This window comes from Tiliqua scincoides, chromosome 6 (assembly GCF_035046505.1).
Source record: "Tiliqua scincoides isolate rTilSci1 chromosome 6, rTilSci1.hap2, whole genome shotgun sequence".
Taxonomy (NCBI): Eukaryota; Metazoa; Chordata; class Lepidosauria; order Squamata; family Scincidae; genus Tiliqua; species Tiliqua scincoides.
In genome coordinates, this window is record NC_089826.1 from 45,708,313 (window position 1) to 45,734,411 (window position 26,099).

Below are 26,099 nucleotides of genomic sequence, written 5' to 3' on the forward strand. Positions count from 1 at the left end.
TTATTGCTCCGCCCTCGCCCCAACCCTAATTCATGAAGCAGGGATGTAGATGCTTTCCCCATTGTGTGGAAATAAACCATGACAGAGAAAAGCCTGAACATAATGCATCTCCCCAGTACAATAACTTTCTGCATGGATGGTTTTTTTGTCTGTGCGCTTTCTAATTAAATAAGGCTGCATTCCAACATGTGATCCTTCAAAACAAAAGTGGTATTGTCTCAAGTCTAGTACATGCAATTCTCAAAATCAAAACAGTGCCATTTTGACCCTCCCCAACTGCAGCAATTGCATGCACACGTCAGATCCACACCATATGGCCAACATGTGCAAAACCTTCAAGTAAATGAACAGAGGCTGCAGCCAATCCCGTAAGTCGCTCCAAAGTGATGCCAGGATCTAAAACGAAAACTATAAATATGCACTAAGTAGTTTGTAAAATACTCCCTCAGAAGCATTTGCAGTTATGCATAAAAATGGAGTTCTCAATTATTTCTTCTGGCTTTTTTAAATAACATCTTTTTTTTAATCATAGAGAGATAAATTATTAACTGTTCTAATATTCCCAGAGAGCCATTGCAGAAAATCTTTGAATTCAAAGCCTAATTCAATAGTTCTCTCCTGATGGCTGTTAAGAGGCAACTAACTCTAAAATCTGAAATGTCCATCTCCTGAAAGGTATACCTCCCTCACAGAACTGTGGTGGGGATAAATGGGAAAAAAAATGCTGCATGAATTATTACCGCATGTAATAGTATTATATTAACTGCTGAGACACCTTCTGTCCAGTTGTAATGTAACAGATGGTGATCCACTGGAAGGCTACTATATGCCTATTCATTTATTTTCCAATTACCTGCATTTGAAATCATGTATCTAAAATTCATTGTAGAAGAGACGTAACGAGTATGGAATCGCAAAATAATTTTAACAATATTTTTCATCTTACAAATTAGATGGTCCTTTGTTTTCAGGAAACACAAATGTGTGCATATACAAAGAACCTAAAAAATAATAATTAAAAACCAAATCAAATACATTACAAAAAAAAAATCCTAGCTCCCTTTTTCTTGATATGACCCTATCCATAATATGATATCAAGAATATTCAAACATTCCTACTGTAAAGAAATGGTTAAGATTGCAATCCTATTCACTTGTATCTGGGAATAAGTCTCACTCGACACAATGGAGCTTACTTCTAAGTAGGATTGCATATTAACAGCCCAATCCTATCTTTTCCCCCACCATAGCATGCAGCCACACCAAAACAGGCTACACTGCATGCTATGGTGGGACTGGATAGATCAGCAAGCTTGCAAGAAGTAAGGGGAATATCTTCCCTTAACCCTCCGTAAGCCCCTCAATTACCAATGGGTCTCCTCAGACCTGTACCAGCTCTATAGACAGCACAAGTCTGAGGATAAGAGGACATATTGGGAGGCTCTGAAGCGGACAGAATCCCAGTCAAAGTTGCTTGTGCCAGGATATAACCCCTTCCATTTCTCACATGCCCCCTTTCCTCCCTCCAGTCCTCCCCATTCTGCCTGCTCACCCACCCCCCCCACCACCTTCTACCCATTCCACTAACTTATCAACATAGATAGGGTTTCTCCTGGCTGCCACCATGCATGCAATGCTCTTCGGCATCTGTGGTAGCGACCTGGAAGCGTGTGGCCATGTGCACTTCATAATGGCATTAACAATGCTATAAAGGGCTCTCTGCTGCTAGAATGCTAGTTCCAGCAGTGGAGCCCAAGCATAAGATTGAGCTGTCAGTCACAGAATACATACCATCAGGCGGCAGCAGTGAAATTGCACAGTCTCAGTTTGTCAGATAGTAATCATCGCTAATCTCATCATAACGATATTATGGTATGATACTGGGCTAAGATCTAACTTCTTCCCTTTTTCCAAGGCTCCCAATAATGTATCATAGATTCTCTATATAGTATTTTCCACTTCTCTATCATTTTCCAACAACATATCACCTAAGATAGTACATAAACTACTTAGCAATTTTGCTACAGGGTTCTTGAAGTTCATCATCAATTTCTTGTACTCCTGAGTGAGAGGAAAGGAAATGGGGGAAAAAGTTGTGCGACAGAAACTATATGAAAGGCAACAGGAAGTACAGCACCCATACACACACATACAATCACTTCAAACACACCTGATATCTATGGAATTTGTGTTTGCACAAAATGCATAAAGAGTATCTAGAGATACTGACAGAATTGCTGGCTTGCACTCTACTGTCAAGCTCTCAAAAATGGAATCAGCAACAGCAACAAGCAACACAATTCTATGTTTATTCAGAAGGGAGCCCTGTTTGTTCAAGGGGGCTTACGCTTAGCTTAGTGTGTATAGCAGTGGTTCTCACACATTTAGCACCAGGACCCACTTTTTAGAATGAGAATCTGTCAGCACCCACCGGAGTGATGTCATGTTCGGAAGTGACATCATCAAGCAGAAAATTTTTTAGGAAACCTAAGCTGCAATCCTACCCACACTTACCCAGGAGTAAGTCCCATTTACTGTCATTGTTAAAAAAAATATACATAGTAGCTTGTCCAAAGTACAGGTCTGTAACATTTCCCCAAATGTAGTCACATACCATGGTAGCATCAAGTTTAATATATTTCAAATAAAATATTGAAATGAATGGAGACCCACCTGAAATGGGCTCGCGACCCTCCTAGTGGGTCCCGACCCACAGTTTGAGAAACACTGGTGTATAGGATTGTAACTTCAAAGCAAGTACCTTAAGGGTGGCAAAAATTTGTTAAGTAAAGCAAGGAAGCTAAAGGGTGCCAAAAATGAGTAGCGCATGTTAAATGATCTTAAATATGTGACCCAGCAGTGAATTACTGTGGTCAGGAAGAGAGGAAATGAAGGTGTCAGAAGACGCATAAGGGCAGGTTCAAAGGTGTTGAGTGGATGATAGAGAAAAGTTTACAGTCCTTTGAGATGCGGGAGGCAAAAGAGCTCCTGAGGATGGAAGCATGAATAGCGCAAAAATAGTGTGGTTCATTTAAAGGATTTCCTTTAAACTGGATACTGGAGTGAGTCAGAGGAGGAGGAAAAAGAACAAGACTAAAATACATACACACATTCAAGTTACATGGCTAGTTAAGCTTGCCACAATAACATTTCTCCCTTGGCCACCACTGTAGACAAAATTCCTACAATAACAGATGTTCCCTGCTAAAAAAATTCACTTCATTCTGGTAAATCATTACAGAATGTTGTCCCTTGTTCATCAAAATACACACATTTGGACTGTTAACGTCCAGATGGAGGGATAAAATTCTCTTTTGTGTCTTATACAGCCTAGAATCATGCTTTGCAATAAAAAATGTAAGTACCACAGATGGTACTTCACAATATAGGGCACATGGCTTTCTATATTATTTTATATGTGTGTAAAGTGCTGCACCCCAGGAACTGTGCAGCAATGGTCTGCCTGGCCCAATCCCACCTGTTACGAAGAAAACATTGGCAGCAGTAAAAGCACAATTGTGCAGCAACCCAGATCTTGTCCTGCAGAAGAGGGGCAGAAGCAAGCAGAGTTGAGGACAGGCCAGGAGGCAGCAGTAATGGGAGAATTCTGGCACACAGCAGCCGTCCTTGGAGGCAATAGAACTTGCAGAAAAATGATACAGTGGGCCCTTGGCATCCCTAAGGGTTCCCCAGACACACGGCAGATGCCAAAATGCATGGATGCTTAATGTTTTTAAAAGTTAAAAAAAAATGTGTTCCCTACCTTAGTACTGCAAACTATGCCAGCTGCAGGGCAGTCTCTGATGCTCCCTGAAGCCACTTCTGTGTTGCCCCAAGGCCCGTGACCCCTTCCCATGGCCCAAGCATGCCCCAGAATGTGTCGTGGAAGCATTACCAAAAGCTTCCACTGGGTGCACCAGGGTCAAGGGAGAGGGGGTCATGAACCTCGGCACAGCCCAGACGCAGTCTGTGGTCTCAGGATTCGCAGATGGTGGAATCCACAGATACCGAGACCATGGATAAGGAGGGACCATCGTGGATAAGGAGAGACAATTCCTGACTGAGGAATTAAGTCAGACAGAGGTTAAAAGAGAAGATGTTTCAGACCTCATTGATAAATTAAAGATCAATAAGTCACCGGGCCCGGATGGCATCCACACAAGAGTTATTAAGGAATTGAAGAATGAAGTTGCTGATCTCTTGACTAAGATATGCAACTTGTCCCTCAAAACAGCCATGGTGCCAGAGGATTGGAGGATAGCAAATGTCACGCCTATCTTTAAAAAGGGAAAGAGGGGGGACCCGGGAAACTATAGGCCGGTCAGCCTAACATCTATACTGGGTAAGATGGTAGAATGCCTCATCAAAGATAGAATCTCAAAACACATAGACGAACAGGCCTTGCTGAGGGAGAATCAGTATGGCTTCTGTAAGAGTAAGTCTTGCCTCACAAACCTTATAGAATTCTTTGAAAAGGTCAACAGGCATGTGGATGCAGGAGAACCCGTAGACGTTATATATCTGGACTTTCAGAAGGCGTTCGACACGGTCCCTCACCAAAGGCTACTGAAAAAACTCCACAGTCAGGGAATTAGAGGACAGGTCCTATCCTGGATTGAGAACTGGTTGAAGGCCAGGAAACAGAGAGTGGGTGTCAATGGGCAATTTTCACAATGGAGAGAGGTGAAAAGCGGTGTGCCCCAAGGATCTGTCCTGGGACCGGTGCTTTTCAACCTCTTCATAAATGACCTGGAGACAGGGGTGAGCAGTGAGGTGGCTAAGTTTGCAGATGACACTAAACTTTTCCGAGTGGTGAAGACCAGAAGTGATTGTGAGGAGCTCCAGAAGGATCTCTCCAGAATGGGCAACAAAATGGCAGATGCGCTTCAATGTCAGTAAGTGTAAGGTCATGCACATTGGGGCAAAAAATCAAAACTTTAGATATAGGCCGATGGGTTCTGAGGTGTCTGTGACAGATCAGGAGAGAGATCTTGGGGTGGTGGTGGACAGGTCGATGAAAGTGTCGACCCAATGTGCGGCGGCAGTAAAGAAGGCCAATTCTATGCTTGGGATCATTAGGAAAGGCATTGAGAACAAAACGGCTAATATTATAATGCTGTTGTACAAATCTATGGTAAGGCCACACCTGGAGTATTGTGTCCAGTTCTAGTTGCTGCATCTCAAAAAAGACATAGCGGAAATGGAAAAGGTGCAAAAGAGAGCAACTAAGATGATTACTGGGCTGGGGCACCTTCCTTATGAGGAAAGGCTACGGCAGTTGGGGCTCTTCAGCCTAGAAAAGAGACGCCTGAGGGGGGACATGATTGAGACATACAAAATTATGCAGGGGATGGACAGAGTGTAAAGAGAGATGCTCTTTACACTCTCACATAACACCAGAACCAGGGGACATTTGCTAAAATTGAGTGTTGGGAGAGTTAGAACAGACAAAAGAAAATATTTCTTTACTCAGCGTGTGGTTGGTCTGTGGAACTCCTTGCCACAGGATGTGGTGATGGTGTCTAGCCTGGAGGCCTTTAAAAGGGGATTGGACAAGTTTCTGGAGGAAAAATCCATTACGGGTTACAAGCCATGACGTGTATGTACAACCTCCTGATTTTAGAAATGGGCTATGTCAGAATGCCAGATGCAAGGGAGGGCACCAGGATGAGGTCTCTTGTTATCTGGTGTGCTCCCTGGGGCATTTGGTGGGCCGCTGTGAGATACAGGAAGCTGGACTAGATGGGCCTATGGCCTGATCCAGTGGGGCTGTTCTTATGTTCATCATACTTGCAAAAGAGATGCTCACAAAAAAAGCCTAGAAATAAGAAGACAATACTGCAGTCATCTATTATAGTTTTGACTTATTCATTATATATGAAACTTTTGAACACTGTAATATTTTTATAGCAATGGCTAAAAGTCATTGCAAAGTCGTAACTTTACTGCCTGCACAGTCCATTTAAACTTTGCCAGCTAGGATTGGTGCACCCATAATGCTGTTTTACAATGGTTAAAATTGGAAGCAGGCCAAAGAATCATATTTTTTTTAGACAGGTTGTAGGCTGGGTGCATGCCAGCTATATGGCTGCACTGAGACGTCTATACTTCCCCCCTTCTCTAGGATAGAAATTAAAGGGCTAAAGATAAGAAAATACAACAACTTGGATCAAATAATGCTTTTGATGTGGGAAAAAGTATTGTACTTTAAGTGAACAAGGTAAATGGAGTACAATAAAAGGATACTTTATATTAAAGGTTGACAAGCTAATTATCTAAATTTCTTCAGGATGTGTGGAAGTATCAGAAAATACAAGTACCTGGAACTATAGTCTCATCTGAGTTTAGAAATGCTTCATATATACAAAGCACTGTCCTTAAAAATGTTATGAATATTTATATACCACTTTTGAAAAATTCATTAAAATTTCTGAATTCAAATACAATGTGCAAATAGTAGGATGGAATCTTTTATGAGGATACAGCCATAAAGTGCTATTCAACAAGTTCTTAAATGGGCTTAACTAGCAAACAAAATCTAATAAAGCTTCTCAAAGCTTAGTGTCTCAAAGGGACTCACGGTTTAAAAAAAAAATAAGACACAAGGGGGATATCAGCAAACCACTGAAAGAAAGTGCTATGCTGTAAAGAACAGGGATAATTCCTTCTCCCTGCTAAATATAAGAGAACCACCACTTTAAAAGGTTCCTCTTTGTCCAGTTAACAGGGTGGGTGAAGGTACATTCAGCAACACACAATTCCCATTTTTCCTATTTTCCTCCTCAACCTTTCCATTTTTAACATTTATCGCAGAACCATTTTTTTAATATACATTACACAGTACGAACGAACCCTAGGGTAGGTGCTGAAGTTAATTATGATAATTAGTATGTTTTGCTTAAAAGAACTGAGACCATTTTTTACATTTAGAGAGTGACACATAATACACTGTAGCTAATCGAGTGTAAATTAAGGGCCTTGAGGACCCTTAAGCGGGGTGGAAAGGCAGGGTATAAATTCCTTAAATAAATAAATTATAAGCAGCACATTCTGAAATGCATCTACTTAGAACTGAATGCAAAGCAGGTTGTGATTTCTCCTACACTGACAGAATCTATTAGAATGCATTATCCATTCATTTATTCATTGTAAATCATAAAGGACTACAACCCCTGTACATTAACACACCACAAAGATCGATACTTAAGCAGACCCTGGGAATCTAGCCTTGCCCTCAATCTGTTACCGTTTCAAAGCACCACTACAAAATCCAGACAAACCATATGTTCACTCACAAACAATGGCATGCTTTCCCACATATTTATCGCACAACATTCAAACTAGAGAGTCATTCAATTATTGGAAACAAGTTCTGGACAGACCAAAGGAAATATTACTTCCTTCCCATGCATAATTAACCTATGGAATTTGTTGCCACCAAATGCAGCGATGGTCACTAGCTTAGATGGCTTTAAATTCATGGAAGATTTTGATCAATGGCTACTCATTGTCACGGCTATATATGGCAGCATGTCTCTGAATACCAAATGCAAGAGAGCAAGGGCTGGAGAAGGCTGTTGAGTTCGTGCCCTGCTTGTGGGCATGTCCACCAGGGTTACCAGGAAACCAGGATGCTGAACTAGAAGGATCTTTGGTCTGATCCAAAAGATCCTTCTTATGTTCTTATCTGTTCTAACAATATGATTGGAGACAGATTCCAACAATTGATCTCAATTCATTATCCAGAAGCAGTGCTTTTTAAATGCTTTTCTGATCACAAAAAAATAAATGCTTCTGTGTTCACTCATGGGGTAGAAGGAGAAAACATGTTGATGGTGTGAAGACATAAAAAAGAAAAAGGAGGAAATGCAAAATTTAAAAACATGAGGACTAGAAAGAGCCACCACTTTTAAAGCAAAATGTATGAAATTTATCCAGACTAGCATTTTACAAAGATGAGGTAGTGATCAATTATTTCAATTTGCAGCAGGGGCATAAACTGAATGGAAGATGAAATGCTACCACAATCATTTAACAAATGTTATTGCAATTTAACAGTGCTGATGCCAAATTTAACAGTGCAACCCTATGCATGTTTATACCGAATTCAATGGAGCTTACTCCAAGGTAAGCGTGCACTAGATTTCAGCTTAGATATGCTTTTTCAGAAGAGGCATGAAGCAGAGAGAATTTAAATGTATTTCAGACAGGCAGAACTTGATTCAAAAATGTTTACAAATCATTTTTTTTTGCACACTTCTAATTCCATATGCACCAAAAACATAACTTAAGTTGCACAAATTCCATCAAGCATATCTGAATGACAGACATTTAATGGCTTCTCAAGTGTCACTCTACCGCCAACTCTTCTTAAATATCCATACTGTTCAATAAAGGCAAGCAGTCAACATGCAGTTTCAAACATGTGAACTATTTAGCAGCTTGATATGACGTGTTCAACTTCAAACAAAGGATTACTATTCTGAAGAAACTTTAGAGCAGTGTTTCTCAAACTGTGGGTTGGGATCCACTAGGTGGGTCACAAGTCGATTTCAGGTGGGTCCCCATTTATTTCAATATTTTATTTTTAATATATTAGATTTGATGCTACCATGGGATGCGACTGCATTTGGGGAAATGTGACAGACCTGTTTTTTTAACAAGCTGCTATGTATATTCTTTAAACGATGATGGTAAAAGGTACTTAATCCTCGGTAGGACTGCAGCCTAGGATTGTTAAAAATTGTCCTGCTTGATGATGTCACTTTAGGTCATGACATTACTTCTGGTGGGTCCTGACAGGTTCTCATTCTAAAAATTGGGTCCCGGTACTAAATGTGTGAGAAGCACTGCTTTAGAGATATCTAGCATTCTGTATGCATGCATGATGTACTATCAGTTGTTTATCAGCACCCATGCTCACATTCACAGACAGCAATAACTCCTAAAACTTGCAAGAAATGGTTTAACTCAGTTTTATAAATCTGGTCCCTCTGACATTATCGTTCTTTGTAATAAGATTAATATTTGAAAGTGAAAAAGAAAACACTGTAACTCACAATAAAAGCAGAAGAGTTATAAAAACAAAAAGGTCTGTAAATCACTATCATAATTACATTAAGCAGTCAAGAGTGTTATAAAGCACAGGCTGTTTTGGTTAATCTTTTTGCCGGGATGCATGGAAAATTTAAAACATGGCCAACTTTACAGCTTGTCTCATTTATGCAAACTGCTTTTTAAAAAGCTCTTCCATTTTCTCAACATAAATAACCCAGTTGGCAAAGGATTACATTTCTTCGAAGACATCCTGCAATCATATAGATTCATATTCCTTTCATCATAGTAACCATTACCTACATTTGCCACACCCAGATATGTACACAGAATGCAAAACGTGACAGGATACTGGTGTAGCAAATGGTTTCCATTATACACCTCTCTGGATGTACCACTTTTACTCACAACCTTCAAAAGAAAAAATTTACTGTATATTATTCTGCACTTGTAGCCATGAAATAGTGATGGCCAACTACAACTTCTGCTAGAAAAAAAAAATCCTTTCTTTTAGCTTGTTTTTCTATCAAGCCACAATAAAAATTGCCAAGTACAAATGATCCAGTCCAACTTAGAGAACAACAGGCAGGGATTTCACTGATTTACTGTACAACTGAGAGAACTAAATCCAATTCCTACTCCTGCTTCCCCCATACCACCTCCTGAACAGCTGACACCTGTGATGACCGCTTTTTAAAGAAGTCTCTTCATTTAGAGACCCACCAGCCAGACTGGGAAAATAATTATGTGGACAGTAGCCACATTTGTGCTAAATTCCTAGATTTCTCAACTTTCTGAAACTGAGAATAACCACCATGGGATAAGCTGCAGTTGGGAAGATATAAATTCAATGAGTAGCATGAATTGAAAACTCCTTCCTTGCTCAGATTTTGCACAGAAAAGTAACATACTATTGCCAGGTATGTATTGAGGGTTCAAGGTCCTTGGGCAAGAAACAACACTGTATCTTTACTCCTCTGTTGAAGTTTCCTTTTCTCATTTATGCACCAGCAGTTCATGGGGCTGTTTCCTTACAATGTAAAAAGAGTTGTGGCTATTATTTATCCAAAACTTAGTATTTATAGCTTTCTTATGAAAATTTACAGTATGTTAACTATGAGTGAGCATCACTCAATGGACACCCTTGGGCATGTCTTTAGCCCAACAGAGCTCAAAAGGGTTGCTATAAATTTAAAAAAGAGAAAACTGTGACCTATATGCTGCCTTGAACTCTTTGGAAGATGGGCAAGATATAGAATCATAACATTAGAAGGGACCTACCAGATCGGGTCCAACCCCCTGCCAATACATGCAGTCCACAACTACAACACTTCTCATAGATGGCTATCTAATCTCTGCTTATATACCTCCAAATAGAGAGTCTACCATTTTCTGAGTCAGACTGTTCCAATGCCAAACAGTTCATATCTTCAAGAAGTTTTTCCTAACATTTAATCGAAATCTCCTTTGTTGTATAAATACATTTAATAAATAATAAGAGAAACCTTTTATATACAGGGGGTCCCCATATCCACAGATGCTGTACCTGCGGATTCACTTATCTGCGGATCAGGTCTACGGGGCCCCCCATGCCCTCCCCACACAGCCCCTCCAAAGGATTTTCTGAAGAATCCTCACCTCCAGAGGATTTTCTTACCCAGCAAAGATGGTGCATGTCCGCCCATGGCCTCTGCCCAGCTCAAACTGACTCTTAGCAAGTCAAAAAAGGTCACCTCTGGTTTTTAAAAACAAACCAGAAGCAACGTTTTTAATGCCTTATTTAATTTATTTAATGCCCCAGGCCTCCAAATACCTTATAAGGCATTAAAAAGTTGCTTCCGGAAGTGAAATCTTTTGACTCTTAAGAATCAGTCTGAGCCCAGCAGAAGCCGCGGGTGGATGCTTGCAGCCTCTGCTGGGTTCAGAAGACCCTCCAGAGGCAAAGGGAGCAGAGCTCCCCTTGCCTCTGGAGGAAGGCGTTCCCTGGTGTCCACAGTTTTACTTAACTACAGGGAGTTCCGGAAGAGAATCCCCTCAGAAACCAGGGCATGTCTGTATACAAATATTAATATATAATTATGATGAGTTCATATGCAACTGAACTCACTTACATTTAAATTATATACTTCTTCAAAAGCACTTCATATACATTCTTATAATGTGTTACTGTTTATAAAGTAGGAGGTGGGTTGTAGCTTGGTGACCGAACCCCTCCTTTCCATGCAGAAGTTTGAGATTCAGCCTCGAGGAAGGGCTGAGAAAGACACCATCTGAAACCTTGCTGTCAGAAGAGATAATACTAAGCTAGACAGACCAACAGCCTGACTCAGGGTTCAGTTTTACCCAGCGTTCCAGCACGAATGCAGCCATCATGCAGTCCCGATGTAAGGGAACAAATGTTCCCTTACCTTGAGGAGGCCTCTATGACTGCCCCCCCCCCACAGGATGCAGTGCACACCCTGTTGGCATGGTTACATCAATGATGAAAATTTGAATAGGATTGGACCCTAAGTAGAAGACAGTGCCACGTGTTTACAGAGTAGCACTGGTATCCTCATACTACAAAATAAGGTTGAGGTTGAAAATGGAACATGGATACCACCTAGTAATTTGTGAATTTGAACAATGAACATTCCATCTTACTCCATCAAATTGGCCCCTGCACTGGCTCTTCCTATATGCTCAAAAACAATTGTTTTAACAATACACCAGACTTGACACTTTTTAGCAGTTAATGCAGCCATTTTCAACCACTGTGCTGTGGCACACTGGTGTACTGCAAATGGTCAGCAGGTGTACTGTAATTTAGGGAGTTTAGGGGAAGGTCATTTATTAGTAGGGTCATTAGGGATGTGAGCCCTCCACCAGCGGCATGGTGTGCCTTGCCAGTTGACAAAAAACAAATGGTGTGCCTTGACAATTTTATTAGCTTGTCAGTGTGCCATGAGACGAAAAAGACTGAAAATCACTAAGCTTACATGTTCGCACAAGGCAAGAAAACTTTGAGCATTTGATCATTTTACTTTCCTACAAACAGGGGGGTACACAAATGTGATACCTCTTAAATTCACATGTTTGTGTCAAGTGGGGGATGGGGAAAGGAACAGAGTTTCATTTGGCTTCAGATGTAAAATGAGGTCATTTGCACTTGGTTGTTATCTGTCAACACAAGATTTTAAAAAGACTATCTTTAAATCCTGTGCAAGGAAATCAACTGGCAAAGCTTACAAGCAGTATATTCAGAGAACTCGATGCTTCATTAAGAGAAGAACAACAGGTACACACTGGCTCAAGTGTAGGCATACGCTAAAAGAAAGCAGCTTATTGACATGACCACTGCACCTTGGCAGCTACTCAGATAAACAGGATTGCCAAGTATCAAAGGACCACAGCCAACACTAGATTACAGTAATTGTGCAACTGCCTAAACTACAGGACTAAAAAAGCTTTATCAGCAAGAAAGGGTGAGCTACTATCAGTAGCTGTTGTATCAAGAAGGGGGGGGGAAATACTTTCTCCATTTCCATGAATGATATTTCCTAAAAATTACTGAAAATGCTTTGAAACATTACGATTTGATGACAGTGTGACTTCAAGAAGGTATTTGGGAGCAGTGACTTTAGGAATAAAAACTATTGCGAGAATCTGCAGTAATAACTCAAGTCCTAGTCCATACAACAACTTAATCTACTGATTGATCATCTTAAGACATGCACATTATTCTCCTGAGTATTTCAGCTTTAAAAACATAACTGTAATAAAAAAATGCATACTGACAAAAAATGAGTAATAAAAACAAAACCCGGTCATTCGACTGGGCCATTAAATGTTAGGGGTTTTCTTTCACTTGCCAAAATGCATTCAGAGATCATTTTACACAGCTCCACTCAGTTGAATAAACTGGGTTCATAAATAGGAGGTATTTTTACAGCTTGTTCCGAACAGATGCCTGCAGGGGCCACAGGTTCCAGTAGTCTTCCCTTCTCTCCCTTCCCATAGATTTCGGCTCTTTCATTGTCACAGTCGTTTCTAACCATTTCACTGTTTGCAAGATTCCTTCTGATTCACCAATACATAGTTTTGGGCCCCAATCCTATCCCCAAACACCAGTGCCAATGCAACTGGGCCCAAAAGGAGCACACTGCATCCTGTGGTGGGATGGGGCAATTGGACTACCTGTAGGAGGTAAGTAAAAACTTTTTGTACTTACTGCCTGGTAGACTGACTGATTGCCAAAGGGTCTCCTCTGATATTTACAGGTTGAGTCTCATTATTCGAGAGGGTTCAGTTTCAAGAATTCAGGTAAAAATGCACTATAACAAATCAATTTAAAAAACAAAGTTTCTTTGCTCTGGTGATTTAAAAACAGCCTTGACGGCCTTTGTAATGCACTCCAGTCTCTCTCCAGGAGCTTAGGCTTCACTAGGAGGAAGCAATCTCTCCCTTCACCAGGAGCCCCAGCAAGGGGGAAAGAATGGAGAAGGTGATAATTGCTGCCATTTAGCCTTCATTCAGGTGCTCAGGGGGAAGGGGGGAAGGGAGGGGTTTGCCTTGTGCCTGGAGAGAGAATGATTGATGGATTGTCAGCTGCCCTCTCTGGCATTATTAAACGACTGTTTTCCTTTAATTTAAAGGGCCCTTCTCATCAGCTTTGAGATAGAAAAATCTGTGGATACCTAGGTTATACCTGTAATCACTCGTATGACTGTCTCTCTGCAACAGTAAAAAGCAGTTTTTTAAATGGTGATTTTAAAGGAGTGCATTTTTCCCCTTCTCCAGGGATCAGCACATTCTTTCTAATTTGCAGGGGTCATTTGTGTTGAGTCAAATCTGTGTATAAAAATCTGTGCATAACAAGGCTGGACCTGTAACACCTATTTTGGTGGCATATGTCGGGGGAGAAAGGGTAGGGCGGTTTCAAAAGGAACAGATAAGATATTTGGCAGTTACAAATAAGCATCAGGTTTACCTAGGAAGGCACCATTTATATGGCCCAGTCACTCCATGTAGGGGCTGCAAACATGACTGCCATGATAGTGGCAGTGCACAGTGGTAATCTGTGGTAATCTGTGCACATTCTCAAGCCTCAGTGACTGCAAATCACAGTAGCCATGCGTATAGTCATTGTATGGAGATACAACTTTAAACTAACAACATATCCATGTGAATGCCTCTTGGACACAAGCTCAGCTGGTTTCTGCACTCCAAAACATCTCATGGAATGCTGCAGGCTCCTATGACTGGTCCAAGTGACCCAGGGACAGAAGAACAAAGGTAGTAAGCAAAAATTTGCTTCAGATAGTGTTAATAAATAAAATCCTATTCAAGTATAGATGACAAGAAAGAAAGACTGTATTCATCCCACAGAGGACTTTATATTATTGGTATGAATTTTCCCATCCTGCAATGGTGCAACTTTCAGCCCTTTAATAACCTAATTACTACTTTAAGCACATATGTTTGCAAAATCTATACTACAATCCATTTTCCAAGGTACATCCTGTGAACAAATTTCAAGTGCAAGTTTCAGCACAGGACTGCAGCTGAGCCAGACCTCAAAACTCAATTTAAATCCAACCCCACAGTCACCCATTCCAAACCCAGAGGGGTTCCAAATACAACAAAAAGAAATAATTTATCAGAGCCAGTATGAAAAGGAAGCTGCATTTCACAATATCCTTTTCAAGGACTTCTTTTAATATTCTAGCTGAAGCTCTAGCATTATATGTGAGGATGTCAGGACTAAGGCATAATTCTTATCAATAGAGACTGAGCTGGTAAAAGCAGCTGGATTGTATCATTTCAGAAAGCAGTTGGAAATTCACGTGATTGGATGTCCTTCTAGAACAGCTGCCTCTAAGCTGGAACCCACTGCACAGTGATAAAGCCCTCCCTGTCCCAAGTAGCGCTTACTGCTACGCACGCTGCTACTTCTTTTTTCACCTGATCTGGGCATAAGGATGCTTTGGGCAAACGCTTCTATTACCCATTGTCCCACCAGGATTTCCAGGCAGACACAACTGCCCAGAGTGTCCCTATGCCCAGAATGGGTGCAAAAAGAAGCAGCAGCACAGTGAAATGGTAAGCACTGCTCATAGAGGGACGGGCTTTTGCCAAACGCCAACACACCAGTGTGCTGCGAATAGTCCACAGATGTGCCGTGGGAGTTCGGGGGAGGGTCATATATTAGTAGGGCCATTGGGAGATGTGAGCCCCTCCCCAGCAGAAGGCTCTCTTTTGGGTCCTCTAGATAACGATGTCAGGCATTGCTGGGCACCTTCCCCTGCTGACTTTAACAAGTAAGCAAGATCATATGCAAGAGAATATGTGTAGACTGGCTGCGGAAAAGCAGGCAGTCAGGACACCATTCTACAAGCCCAAGACTATCACCTGCACACTACCATTAGCAACTCTGGGTTTCCCAGGGGGAGCATTTTTGTCCAGGGTTTTATTCTTAATGCAGGGGGCCTGCGTTATCCGCGGATTCCGCATCCACAGATTTTAGTTATCCATGGCTGGCGAATTCCCCCCCCCCCCCCCACACATACACAAGTTCAACCAGAGCACATCTTCTTGGAGAGCTTCCAAGGGCCTCAGAATGCCTTATAAGACAATAAAAACATCCAGTTTTACAATAAAACTGGAAGTAGCTTTTAGTTTGTTTTTGCTTTTTCGGGTACTCTGAGGCCCACAACAGCCGCTGGTGGTCACATGGCTCAGAGCCTTGAGCCTCTGTGGGCCTCAGAAACCCTCCAGGCTCAACCAGAGCCCAGTTCCAGTCAATGTTCAGAGGGTGGAGGATCCCTAAAACCGCAGGTTTCAATACTTGCCATTTTCCATAACAGCAGGGCTTCTGGGAAAGGAACCCCCATGGATAATGAGGGCCCCCTGCACTTTATTTATATAGCGCCATCAATGTGCAATGGCACTTTACAGTAGAAAATGGGTAGCTGTCCTGAGGAGTTCACAATCTATAATAGGCACAAGGGAGAAAGGATTTAAGAAAAAGATGGAGTTCAAGGAGGCTTGAAGGAAATAAGAACATAAGAACAGCCCCACTGGATCAGGCCATAGGCCCATCTAGTCCAGCTTCCTGTATCTCACAGCGGCCCACCAAATGCCCCAGGGAGCACACCAGATAACAAGAGACCTCATCCTGGTGCTCTCCCCTACATCTGGCATTCTGACTTAACCCATTCCTAAAATCAGGAGGTTGCGCATACACATCATGGCTTGTACCCCATAATGGATTTTTCCTCCAGAAACTCGTCCAATCCCCTTTTAAAGGCGTCTAGGCTAGACGCCAGCACCACATCCTGTGGCAAGGAGTTCCACAGACCGACCACGCGCTGAGTAAAGAAATATTTTCTCTTGTCTGTCCTAACCCGCCCAACACTCAATTTTAGTGGATGTCCCCTGGTTCTGGTATTATGTGAGAGTGTAAAGAGCATCTCCCTATCCACTCTGTCCATTCCCTGCATAATTTTGTATGTCTCAATCATGTCCCCCCTCAAGCGTCTCTTTTCTAGGCTGAAGAGGCCCAAACGCCGTAGCCTTTCCTCATAAGGAAGGTGCCCCAGCCCCGTAATCATCTTAGTCGCTCTCTTTTGCACCTTTTCCATTTCCACTATGTCTTTTTTGAGATGCGGCGACCAGAACTGGACACAATACTCCAGGTGTGGCCTTACCATAGATTTGTACAACGGCATTATAATACTAACCGTTTTGTTCTCAATACCCTTTCTAATGATCCCAAGCATAGAATTGGCCTTCTTCACTGCCGCCGCACATTGGGTCGACACTTTCATCGACCTGTCCACCACCACCCCAAGATCTCTCTCCTGATCTGTCACAGACAGCTCAGAACCCATCAGCCTATATCTAAAGTTTTGATTTTTTGCCCCAATGTGCATGACTTTACACTTACTGACATTGAAGCGCATCTGCCATTTTGCTGCCCATTCTGCCAGTCTGGAGAGATCCTTCTGGAGCTCCTCACAATCACTTCTGGTCTTCACCACTCGGAAAAGTTTGGTGTCATCTGCAAACTTAGCCACTTCACTGCTCAACCCTGTCTCCAGGTCATTTATGAAGAGGTTGAAAAGCACCGGTCCCAGGACAGATCCTTGGGGCACACCGCTTTTCACCTCTCTCCATTGTGAAAATTGCCCATTGACACCCACTCTCTGCTTCCTGGCCTCCAACCAGTTCTCAATCCAGGAGAGGACCTGTCCTCTAATTCCCTGACTGTGGAGTTTTTTCAGTAACCTTTGGTGAGGGACCGTGTCAAACGCCTTCTGAAAGTCCAGATATATAATGTCCACGGGTTCTCCCGCGTCCACATGCCTGTTGACCTTTTCAAAGAATTCTATAAGGTTTGTGAGGCAAGACTTACCCTTACAGAAGCCATGCTGACTCTCCCTCAGCAAGGCCTGTTCGTCTATGTGTTTTGAGATCCTATCTTTGATGAGGCATTCCACCATCTTACCCGGTATGGAATTTAGGCTGACCGGCCTATAGTTTCCCGGGTCCCCCCTCTTTCCCTTTTTAAAAATAGGCGTGACATTTGCTATCCTCCAATCTTCTGGCACCGTGGCCGTTTTGAGGGACAAGTTGCATACCTTAGTCAAGAGATCTGCAACTTCATTCTTCAATTCCTTAATAACCCTTGGGTGTATGCCATCAGGGCCCGGTGAGTTATTGATCTTTAATTTATCAATGAGGTCTGAAACATCTTCTCTTTTAACCTCTATCTGACTTAACTCCTCGGTTAGGAGGGGCCGTTCAGGCAGCGGTATCTGCCCGAGGTCTTCTGCCGTGAAGACAGATGCAAAGAACTCATTTAATTTTTCTGCCATCTCTAAGTCTCCTTTTATCTCCCCTTTCCCTCCCTCACCATCCAGAGGGCCAACCGCTTCTCTGGCGGGTTTCCTGCTTCTAACATATTTGAAGAAGCTTTTATTATTCCCCTTAATGTTGCTGGCCACGCGTTCCTCATAGTCTCGCTTGGCCTCCCCTATCACCTTCTTACATTTCTTTTGCCACAGTTTATGTTCCTTTTTATTCTCTTCATTAGGGCAAGACTTCCATTTACGGAAGGAAGCTTCCTTGCCCTTCACAGCCTCTCTAACTTGGCTGGTTAGCCATGCGGGCACCCTCCTGGATTTAGTGGAACCCTTCTTTCTTTGTGGTATACACCTCTGCTGGGCCTCTATTACTGTTGTTTTAAGCAGCCTCCATGCACTCTGGAGAGACTGGACTCTTTTTACCCTCCCTTTCAGCCTCCTTCTAACCAGCCTCCTCATTTGAGGGAAGTCCGCCCGTCGGAAGTCAAGGGTTTTTGTTAGAGATTTGCCTGGTATTCCTCCCCCAACGTGCACGTCAAAACGGATCGCAGCATGATCACTGTTCCCCAATGGCTCAGTAACGTTTACATCTCTAACCAGGTCCTGCGTACCACACAAAATTAAATCCAGAGTCACCTGTCCTCTGGTGGGCTCCGTGACTAGCTGATCTAAGCCACAGTCATTTAGCACGTCAAGAAATCCGGTTTCCTTATCGTGACCAGAACACAAATTGACCCAGTCAATATGAGGATAATTGAAGTCCCCCATGATTACAACCCTGTCCTTCCTTGTCACCTCCCTGATCTGTTTCCTCATTTCAAGGTCCCCATCAGATTTCTGGTCTGGAGGACGATAGCACACCCCCAGTATTACATCGCTGCTCAAGCCTGGTAATTTAACCCACAGAGATTCTACGGTGGAGTCGGACCCACCTTCAATCTCTACTTTGCTGGATTCTATCCCTTCCTTAACATAAAGGGCCACCCCACCTCCAACACGCCCCTGCCTGTCCCTCCTGTAGAGTTTATAGCCCGGGATTGCGGTATCCCACTGATTCTCCGCATTCCACCAGGTTTCCGTTATGCCCACTATGTCAATATTTTCCCTTGTCACCAGACATTCCAGTTCTCCCACCTTTGCTCGTAGACTTCGGGCATTCGCATAAAAGCAATTATACACGGAATGCCCCAGGATGGGCTGCTTATTCGCTCCTTTGTCCCCGCATCCTCTCATTGTGCCAAACTGTCTATCACATCCCATCTCCCTACCTTTCCCAATTTCTTCTCCTACCCTGCCTTTGTCTTGTTGTTCTCTAACCTCCCCATCCTCATCCCATAGGGATGAGGAGTCCCGAACCGGATGCCCCTCGGCTCCTGTCGGCCTTCCCCCAGGGATCAGTTTAAAAGCTGCTCTGCCACCTTTTTAATGTTATGCGCCAGCAGTCTGGTTCCATTCTGGTTCAAATGGAGCCCGTCCCTCTTGTACAGGCCCCGCTTGTCCCAAAACGTTCCCCAGTGCCTAACGAATCTAAACCCCTCCTCCCTACACCACTGTCTCATCCACGCATTGAGACCCCTGATCTCTGCCTGCCTAGCTGGCCCTGCGCGTGGAACAGGTAGCACTTCAGAGAACGCTACCTTTGAGGTCCTGGCTTTCAGCTTCCTGCCTAAAAGCCTAAATTTGGCCTCCAGGACCTCCCAGCTACACTTGCCCACATCGTTGGTGCCGACATGCACCACAGCCGCTACCTCTCCCCCAGCACTGAAATGAGGGGGGGCTCCCCCATATGACTAGGGAGAGAGTTACAGATATAACAGAGTAAGGTAAATAACATCGTTTTCAAACACCTCTAGTCATGAGACATAACTTAGGGCTAAATCCTATCCAATTTTCCAGCACTGGTGCAGCCATGCCAACAAGCCATGCGCTGCATCCTGAAGTAGGGGAGTAGTCATGGAGGCCTCCTCCAAGTAAGGGAACATTTGTTTCCTTTACTCAGGGCTGGATTGCAGCTGTGCCAGAAAGCTGGACAAGATTGGGCCCTAAGTCCCACTGATTTCAATAGCACTTCATCATGATTAGTTTCCTTAGCCATGATTAGCTAAACTTAAGATATGACCAGCGGCACAGCTAACAAAACTGTAGCCTGGTGCCAGGTCCAAAATGATGGCCCAGAAGTGATGTCACACCCAGACTTTAAAAAATGAAAAATGGAGCAGTGGCATAGCTAAGGAATCTAATGATTGGTTGGCAACCTTCAGTCTCGTAAGACTATGGTATAAGCCTACAGCACCCAGTATTCCCAAGCAATCTCCCACCCAAGTACTAACCCTGCTTAGCTTCTGAGATCAGACAAGATTGGGCATGTAAAGACAATTTTCTAGCCCCCCCCCCCGATAAAATCAAATAAAATTTATAGAGTAAATAAATAAAAGTTTTTCTGGTTAATTGGCCATAACTTTGATAGAATATAGATATTCCAATGTGGTTTATTTCATTGCATTCTGCATTAAATTAACTTTCCAATTATATATAACACGATTCCAAGGTTTTCACAATTTTGGCCACTAGTGTCAAACTCAGGTTTTTGCCTGGTGCTACTTCCTGCACCCCATTAGTTACGCCACTAGATATGATCCATTAAAAGAACAGGACTTCATTCCTTAAGCTCAGACATACATCCATGCATTCATTTACATGGGTCAGAGTTTCAGGAACTATCATTTAAAATCTTGATGTTTGAAAGGTTATGAATCCAAGACCCACATTTACTCTAAGATGTATATCTTGGGCCTCACAATAAGTTATATGTGCTGCATTACAAGATCCTAACAAACTGGAGGCTCTAGGCATTCACTGGAAATGAATGCATGATCAGGTTTTACTGTGAGGCACTTTCTTTTCTCCAATTGACCATAAATTTTTTTACTGTCAGGCTGGATAACGTTTTGATCTGTGCCCTTAAGTGCCCCTAATCACTAGACACCTTAAACATGGTAAGACAAACAGTGCCACAGTTTCTTTCTTGGTTGTATCAAATGACTTAGTGATGAGCCACCACCTGCAAGTCATACTACAAGACATACTATGAAGAGATTTTGTGACCATTCACCTTCAAGATATTACTATGTAAGTGAAAACCAAATAACAAAAGATTCAAGAGACAAGTAACTGGAGTTACTGAAGGTAAATCAGGCTAAAGTTAGAAAAACAGCTTTAGGAAAAAAATAAAAATGGGGAAATATTACCCTACCAAGGCATTCCTGCTTCTCAGAGGTTCGGGGAGGGGAGCGAAGAGTTTTCTTGTGGTAGTTCCTCCTCTTGGCAGCAGAGATGGGCCAATCCCACCCTTCAAGCCACTACTGGTAGCAAATCAGAGCCTCCCATCAATCATGGGGGGGGGGGAGAGAAAATGCAGCATCCACCTTTCTCACCAAGTTGGGCAGACAGGAAAGGATTCCACCTCCATTGATTTGCTCTGCCAAGTGGAGACTTCCCTACCAACGGCAAGAAAAGACTGAGCAAGGCTTGAACCACTGGAGAACATTTAAATGACATACTCAGAGTTCCTGACAGGAACTCTGGTAACTCTACACATGGTAATCACCAACAACAGATGTCATTCACACATCTGCCCATTTGGACCATAATCCTGAGAAGCACAAAGCTGAAATTCATACATGTTGCAGTGCTTAGTTTGTCTTCAATCTGTCAACAGCAGCAGTGGGCCCTCCTGTTCACAGGCTCAGAATCCATGGATTTCAGTACCCACGGGTTCCAAGTTCATGGCTGGAGGGCTTCACAGGACCTAGAAGTGCCCTTCTGGTTGTGTCCAGAAGAAACTTCCAGTTCATGAGGGTAACCCAAAATGCCTTCCAGACATGTCCGTGAGGCTTTCTGAAGTCCAGGAACACTGAGTGTGGTCTACCTGCGCCTCAGAACACCTTCTGAACATGACTGAAAGGCACTTCCGGTCACATCCATGCCCTGCAAGGCCCTTGCCATGGATCTGATTATCCACAGAAATCGGTCTTCACAGGGAACCCTAGAATGAATCCCCCACAGATAGTGAGGGCCCACTGGATAGCACTTTTTCAATGTGCAAAACACTTTGTATGTATTATCTGGATGCAATTCTTGCTATCACCAGGTAAGATAGGTCACTGGTATTACTTCCATATTGGTACTGGAGAACTGATGCTGCAAGGAAACATTTTGCAGAAGGTCTAGTCTAGAGCAGGGATGTCCAAAGTTTTTGGCAAGAGGGCCACATCTTGTAAACCGCCTTGAATAAAGTTAAAGGAGTACTCCAACAACCAAAAAAGGCCATATATAAATACCAGTATTATTATTATTGCCCATGGCCACTTTGAAGTGGCAACACTAGGGTTTGAGTCACCTAGTGCAGGACAGCAGGTGTCACCCCCATGATAGACTTCCTCCCATGCAGTGGTGGTGTAACATTCTGGGCAGTGGGTATGGTGATGCACCATCTCCCTAACCCCATTAGTTGTGGGGGTTTTTTTGCTATAACTTTTGATAGAATAGAGATTTTTCAATGCAGTTTTATTGCATTCTGCATAAAATTACGCATCAAATGATATATATCATGATGGTATTACTCAAAAATACTAAGATTTTAAAAAATTGTGGCAACCCCCTTTGCATACCCCTGAGCGGTGCCACTGCCACTTTGTGAGCTCATGGTAGAGCTGCAATCTAAACTGCGGAAGTCTCGATTTACAATTTATTCTCTTGGCCACTACGCTGCATCAGCTCTCAAAAGCCTACCCTGCAACAGCAAAATGTTTTTGAGATTCAATGCAGGCTATGGGCGAGACAGGGGTGAGAACGTTTTGAAAAAGGGACACATGCTTCATAGCTTGTACATTTGTAAAAACACTGCACTGTGGCCTAGGTAAATGTAATCCATTATTTTTAGTAATGAAACAAAGGAACCCAAAACCTTTAGCAAAACTGCTGCCTCTGGAATGCATAGAAAATACAGGAGGCTGAGAAGCAAAGAACCAATATGCATGCAAGTGGGAACGGAAGCAAGGGGGAGAGGACAGAAAAACCAACTTTCACAAACGGTGCCAGTGTGGGCAACAGTTCCTCCTGCCTTTCCCACAAGGAGTATCTCTGGAGACCAGAGATAATATAGTATAGGAGTGGGAACATCTCTGCCAGTGGAAGCATTAATGGAGGCCCTGCAATAGTACAGGGCTTCCGAGGAACACTTCCATTTGTAGATGGGGTGCCAGGTGCAGCAGAAGCACGAGTCTCTCTGCTGACTCGCACTACTACTGTCACCAGTACTGGAGGGGTACAAGAGTCTGCCTGGCCACATGGGCCATCTGATGAGTATGGGCCCTCAGCCAACAGCTGACCTGGCCTATCCTTGACATTACTTTGAGTATGCATAAAACTATTGCTGACACAGCCATCCCTAATATCTGATAAACAATCTGCTATTTTATTTTAAATGCATGAATTTTCTGTGGCAATGGAAACTACCTTAGCAAAAGCAGCAAACCCCTGGCTGTACAGAGAATCTCTCCTGCATGCACGTCTTACTTCTTTTCAATTGTGGCCATGCACTTTTTTATTACAGATTCTTACAAAGCACATTTGTAAACCAGACTTCATTGTCTCTTCTCCAAAATTTTCAACACTAGTATCTCCTTTTACCCTTGAAATGGCTCTTTGTGTGGATCATATGGTAGCACCAGGCAATCAGTATAATGTTCAGGCACGGGCACCACTACTATGTCATTTTACTGTTAACAACTGCTACACCACAAAAGACGCTGGTCAGAAGCACACAGTCTCAAGAACTGTGAGTCTCAACACTGATGGCTTTTGTCCAAAAATAAAGACTAGCTATAAGAATTCCATCATTACTGTAACTGTGTCTGCCATGCTCCTAACAGCAACAATGAACAAAAATCCACTTTCACAAAATAATAATTATGGGCAAAAGCAATTCAAAAGGTTCACTTGTGTTGTGCGGGCACAAGGACAGCATTGCTTATGAAAACAATACTTCTTATTCTAAATCCTATACAATATGGAGTAACTGGTTATCACATGAATGACATGCCCGAAACAAGAGGGAATCCCATGGTATTTTGAACTTGTGACCAAGATGTTTGGCACCCAAATCCAATAAACATAAGCACTGCATTGGCACGGCGAATTCTTTCAGACAGAAAAGGCAGCTGTTACATTTCTCAGGCTCTCCCAAGCCATAATTTCACACCGAGGTATCCTGTTTTACAACGAAAGTGGGCGTGGGGTTTCCTCTTTCACTGCAGAACCTGCAGTGTTTGTTTTGGAGCGTCCCAGATGAAAGCAGTTGGACACGCTACAGCTGCAGAGCTCCGGAAGACTGTGAAAGGAATTCCATTTTAAAAAACGCTACCCTTGGTTGTTTCAACAGCATCAAGTGTCTGAACTGGGACTTTTATAGTTTAGGAGACTGAACAGCAATTAGTTCGTGTGTTAGCTCATGTGCCTGAACAGTTGGATTCTGGCAGCTTCCTGAAAAGGGAGGGGAAGTGACAGCTTCTAGGAGCCAAAAATAAATCTTCACTGTGATTCAAGACTTTTCGAAGCACATAACACAGCTCCCAGGCCCCAAATTTTGCCTTATGCAAAAGACGGAAGACAGGCATTTAACATATGGCACTGCTTTAAAACATGACCAAAATGGGGAACTTCACTGCAGACACCATGGCTGTAACTGAACAAGTCACTTATGAAGGCCATTCATCTTAAAATATATAGTAACAAACATTTTTTTTAAATTAATAAGAGAGATACAAAGCTCAAAGCCTTCTATCAGAAAACACAGGATAAGCTCATTCAAACCGGACAGGGCTTTGTCTTTTTATTGTATTACGTTTAATCCCACCCTTCCGATAAACTCAAAGTGATGTATGTGGCTGTTGCATCCCACTTTAATCGTCGTAACACAGTGAGGTAGGTTAGAGAAAGAAGAGCTTTGAAATCTGGCCTCTGATTCTAGTCTGACTAACCACTATACTACACCAGTTGTAGTGTCACTGAACTTAATGACATAATGTGCTTCAGGACTCTAATGAAAGAAGCTGGTACAAAGAGGCTAGAATAAATCAGGCTACTGACCTAGTGTGCTTTCTGCTGGCAACTGAAACATAAGGGCATTTCAACTGTGGTGTCATAGATAGGTAGGCTAAAGAGTTAGCATCCTGCAGGCTCTTCAGCTGCTACAGTTACAAGAGTTGGGGTGATGGTGGATACAGTTGGCAGAGTGGCACAGCTGGGGAGGGCTAGTATGTCAACAAAGGAACAACTTCTCATCTCTTCATATATATTACAAGATGAGGAATGATCTGCACTCAATATTTATGCGCCAGCACTTCAATCTTCAACTCTACCTTGGGAAGTGAAATCAACTTGCATTTGTCTTATACCAGTGGTTCCCAAACTTTTTAGAGGCCCTAGAGGCTGCTGCCTGACTTATAAATGCCAAGGGATGAGGCTATAATGGTGATTGGGTAGCAGTGCTCCCTCCCCAGTAGCTTATTTAACCCTTGATGTACATCGCCTAATCTGCCCTGTCATGAACTACCAAAAACTGGGACACAACCCATAGGGGAGGGGTTGCAGACCGATCGTTTGAGAACCACTATCGTATGCTATTGCACAACTATTTACATAATCAGAACTTAATGTACCTTCATGAAGTTTTCAGCAACACATATAGGTACCAGAGGAAACAGTCTACTAGATAAATCACGAGACTATAATAAAAGTATCCCTCTTACACAGTAACATCTTCTGTATAAGAATCTTGTCTTTTTCTATGCATTGTTTGCAACATATTTTTCTACATTATTTAAATAACACGTGTACCCTCTATTTTTCTTTTATATTTATTTCAGGAGCGCACTGAAGCTATTTGCATTATTAAAAGCACATTCCTCTAAAACAAGCACAGAATAAACTAGCCTGTTTTTCAGTTTATTCTATTACAAAAATCTCATTCGACAGTTGCCCCATACCTCCCCAATCACAGATTTTCCCACCAGCAGTTCCTGAAATGGCAGACTGTTTTGCTCCAAACTGTATAACAACTAAACCTGCATTTGGGAGATTTAGAAATACAAAGCAAATTATTTCCAATGGAGGTATGTGGTTTAAGGCACTTGGGAT

The 26,099-nt window shown here is 42.6% G+C and overlaps 1 protein-coding gene across 1 annotated transcript in view; it reads right to left on the minus strand.

Annotated features, from left to right (window-relative positions):
• DCHS2 (dachsous cadherin-related 2) overlaps positions 1-4,034 on the minus strand; it is an 80,781-nt gene extending 76,747 nt beyond the window's left edge. The window contains exon 1 of the mRNA XM_066632889.1: positions 3,896-4,034. Coding sequence (XP_066488986.1) covers positions 3,896-4,034 — 139 coding nt within the window. The remainder of the gene's footprint in view (positions 1-3,895) is intronic.
• Positions 4,035-26,099: the final 22,065 nt, after the last annotated feature.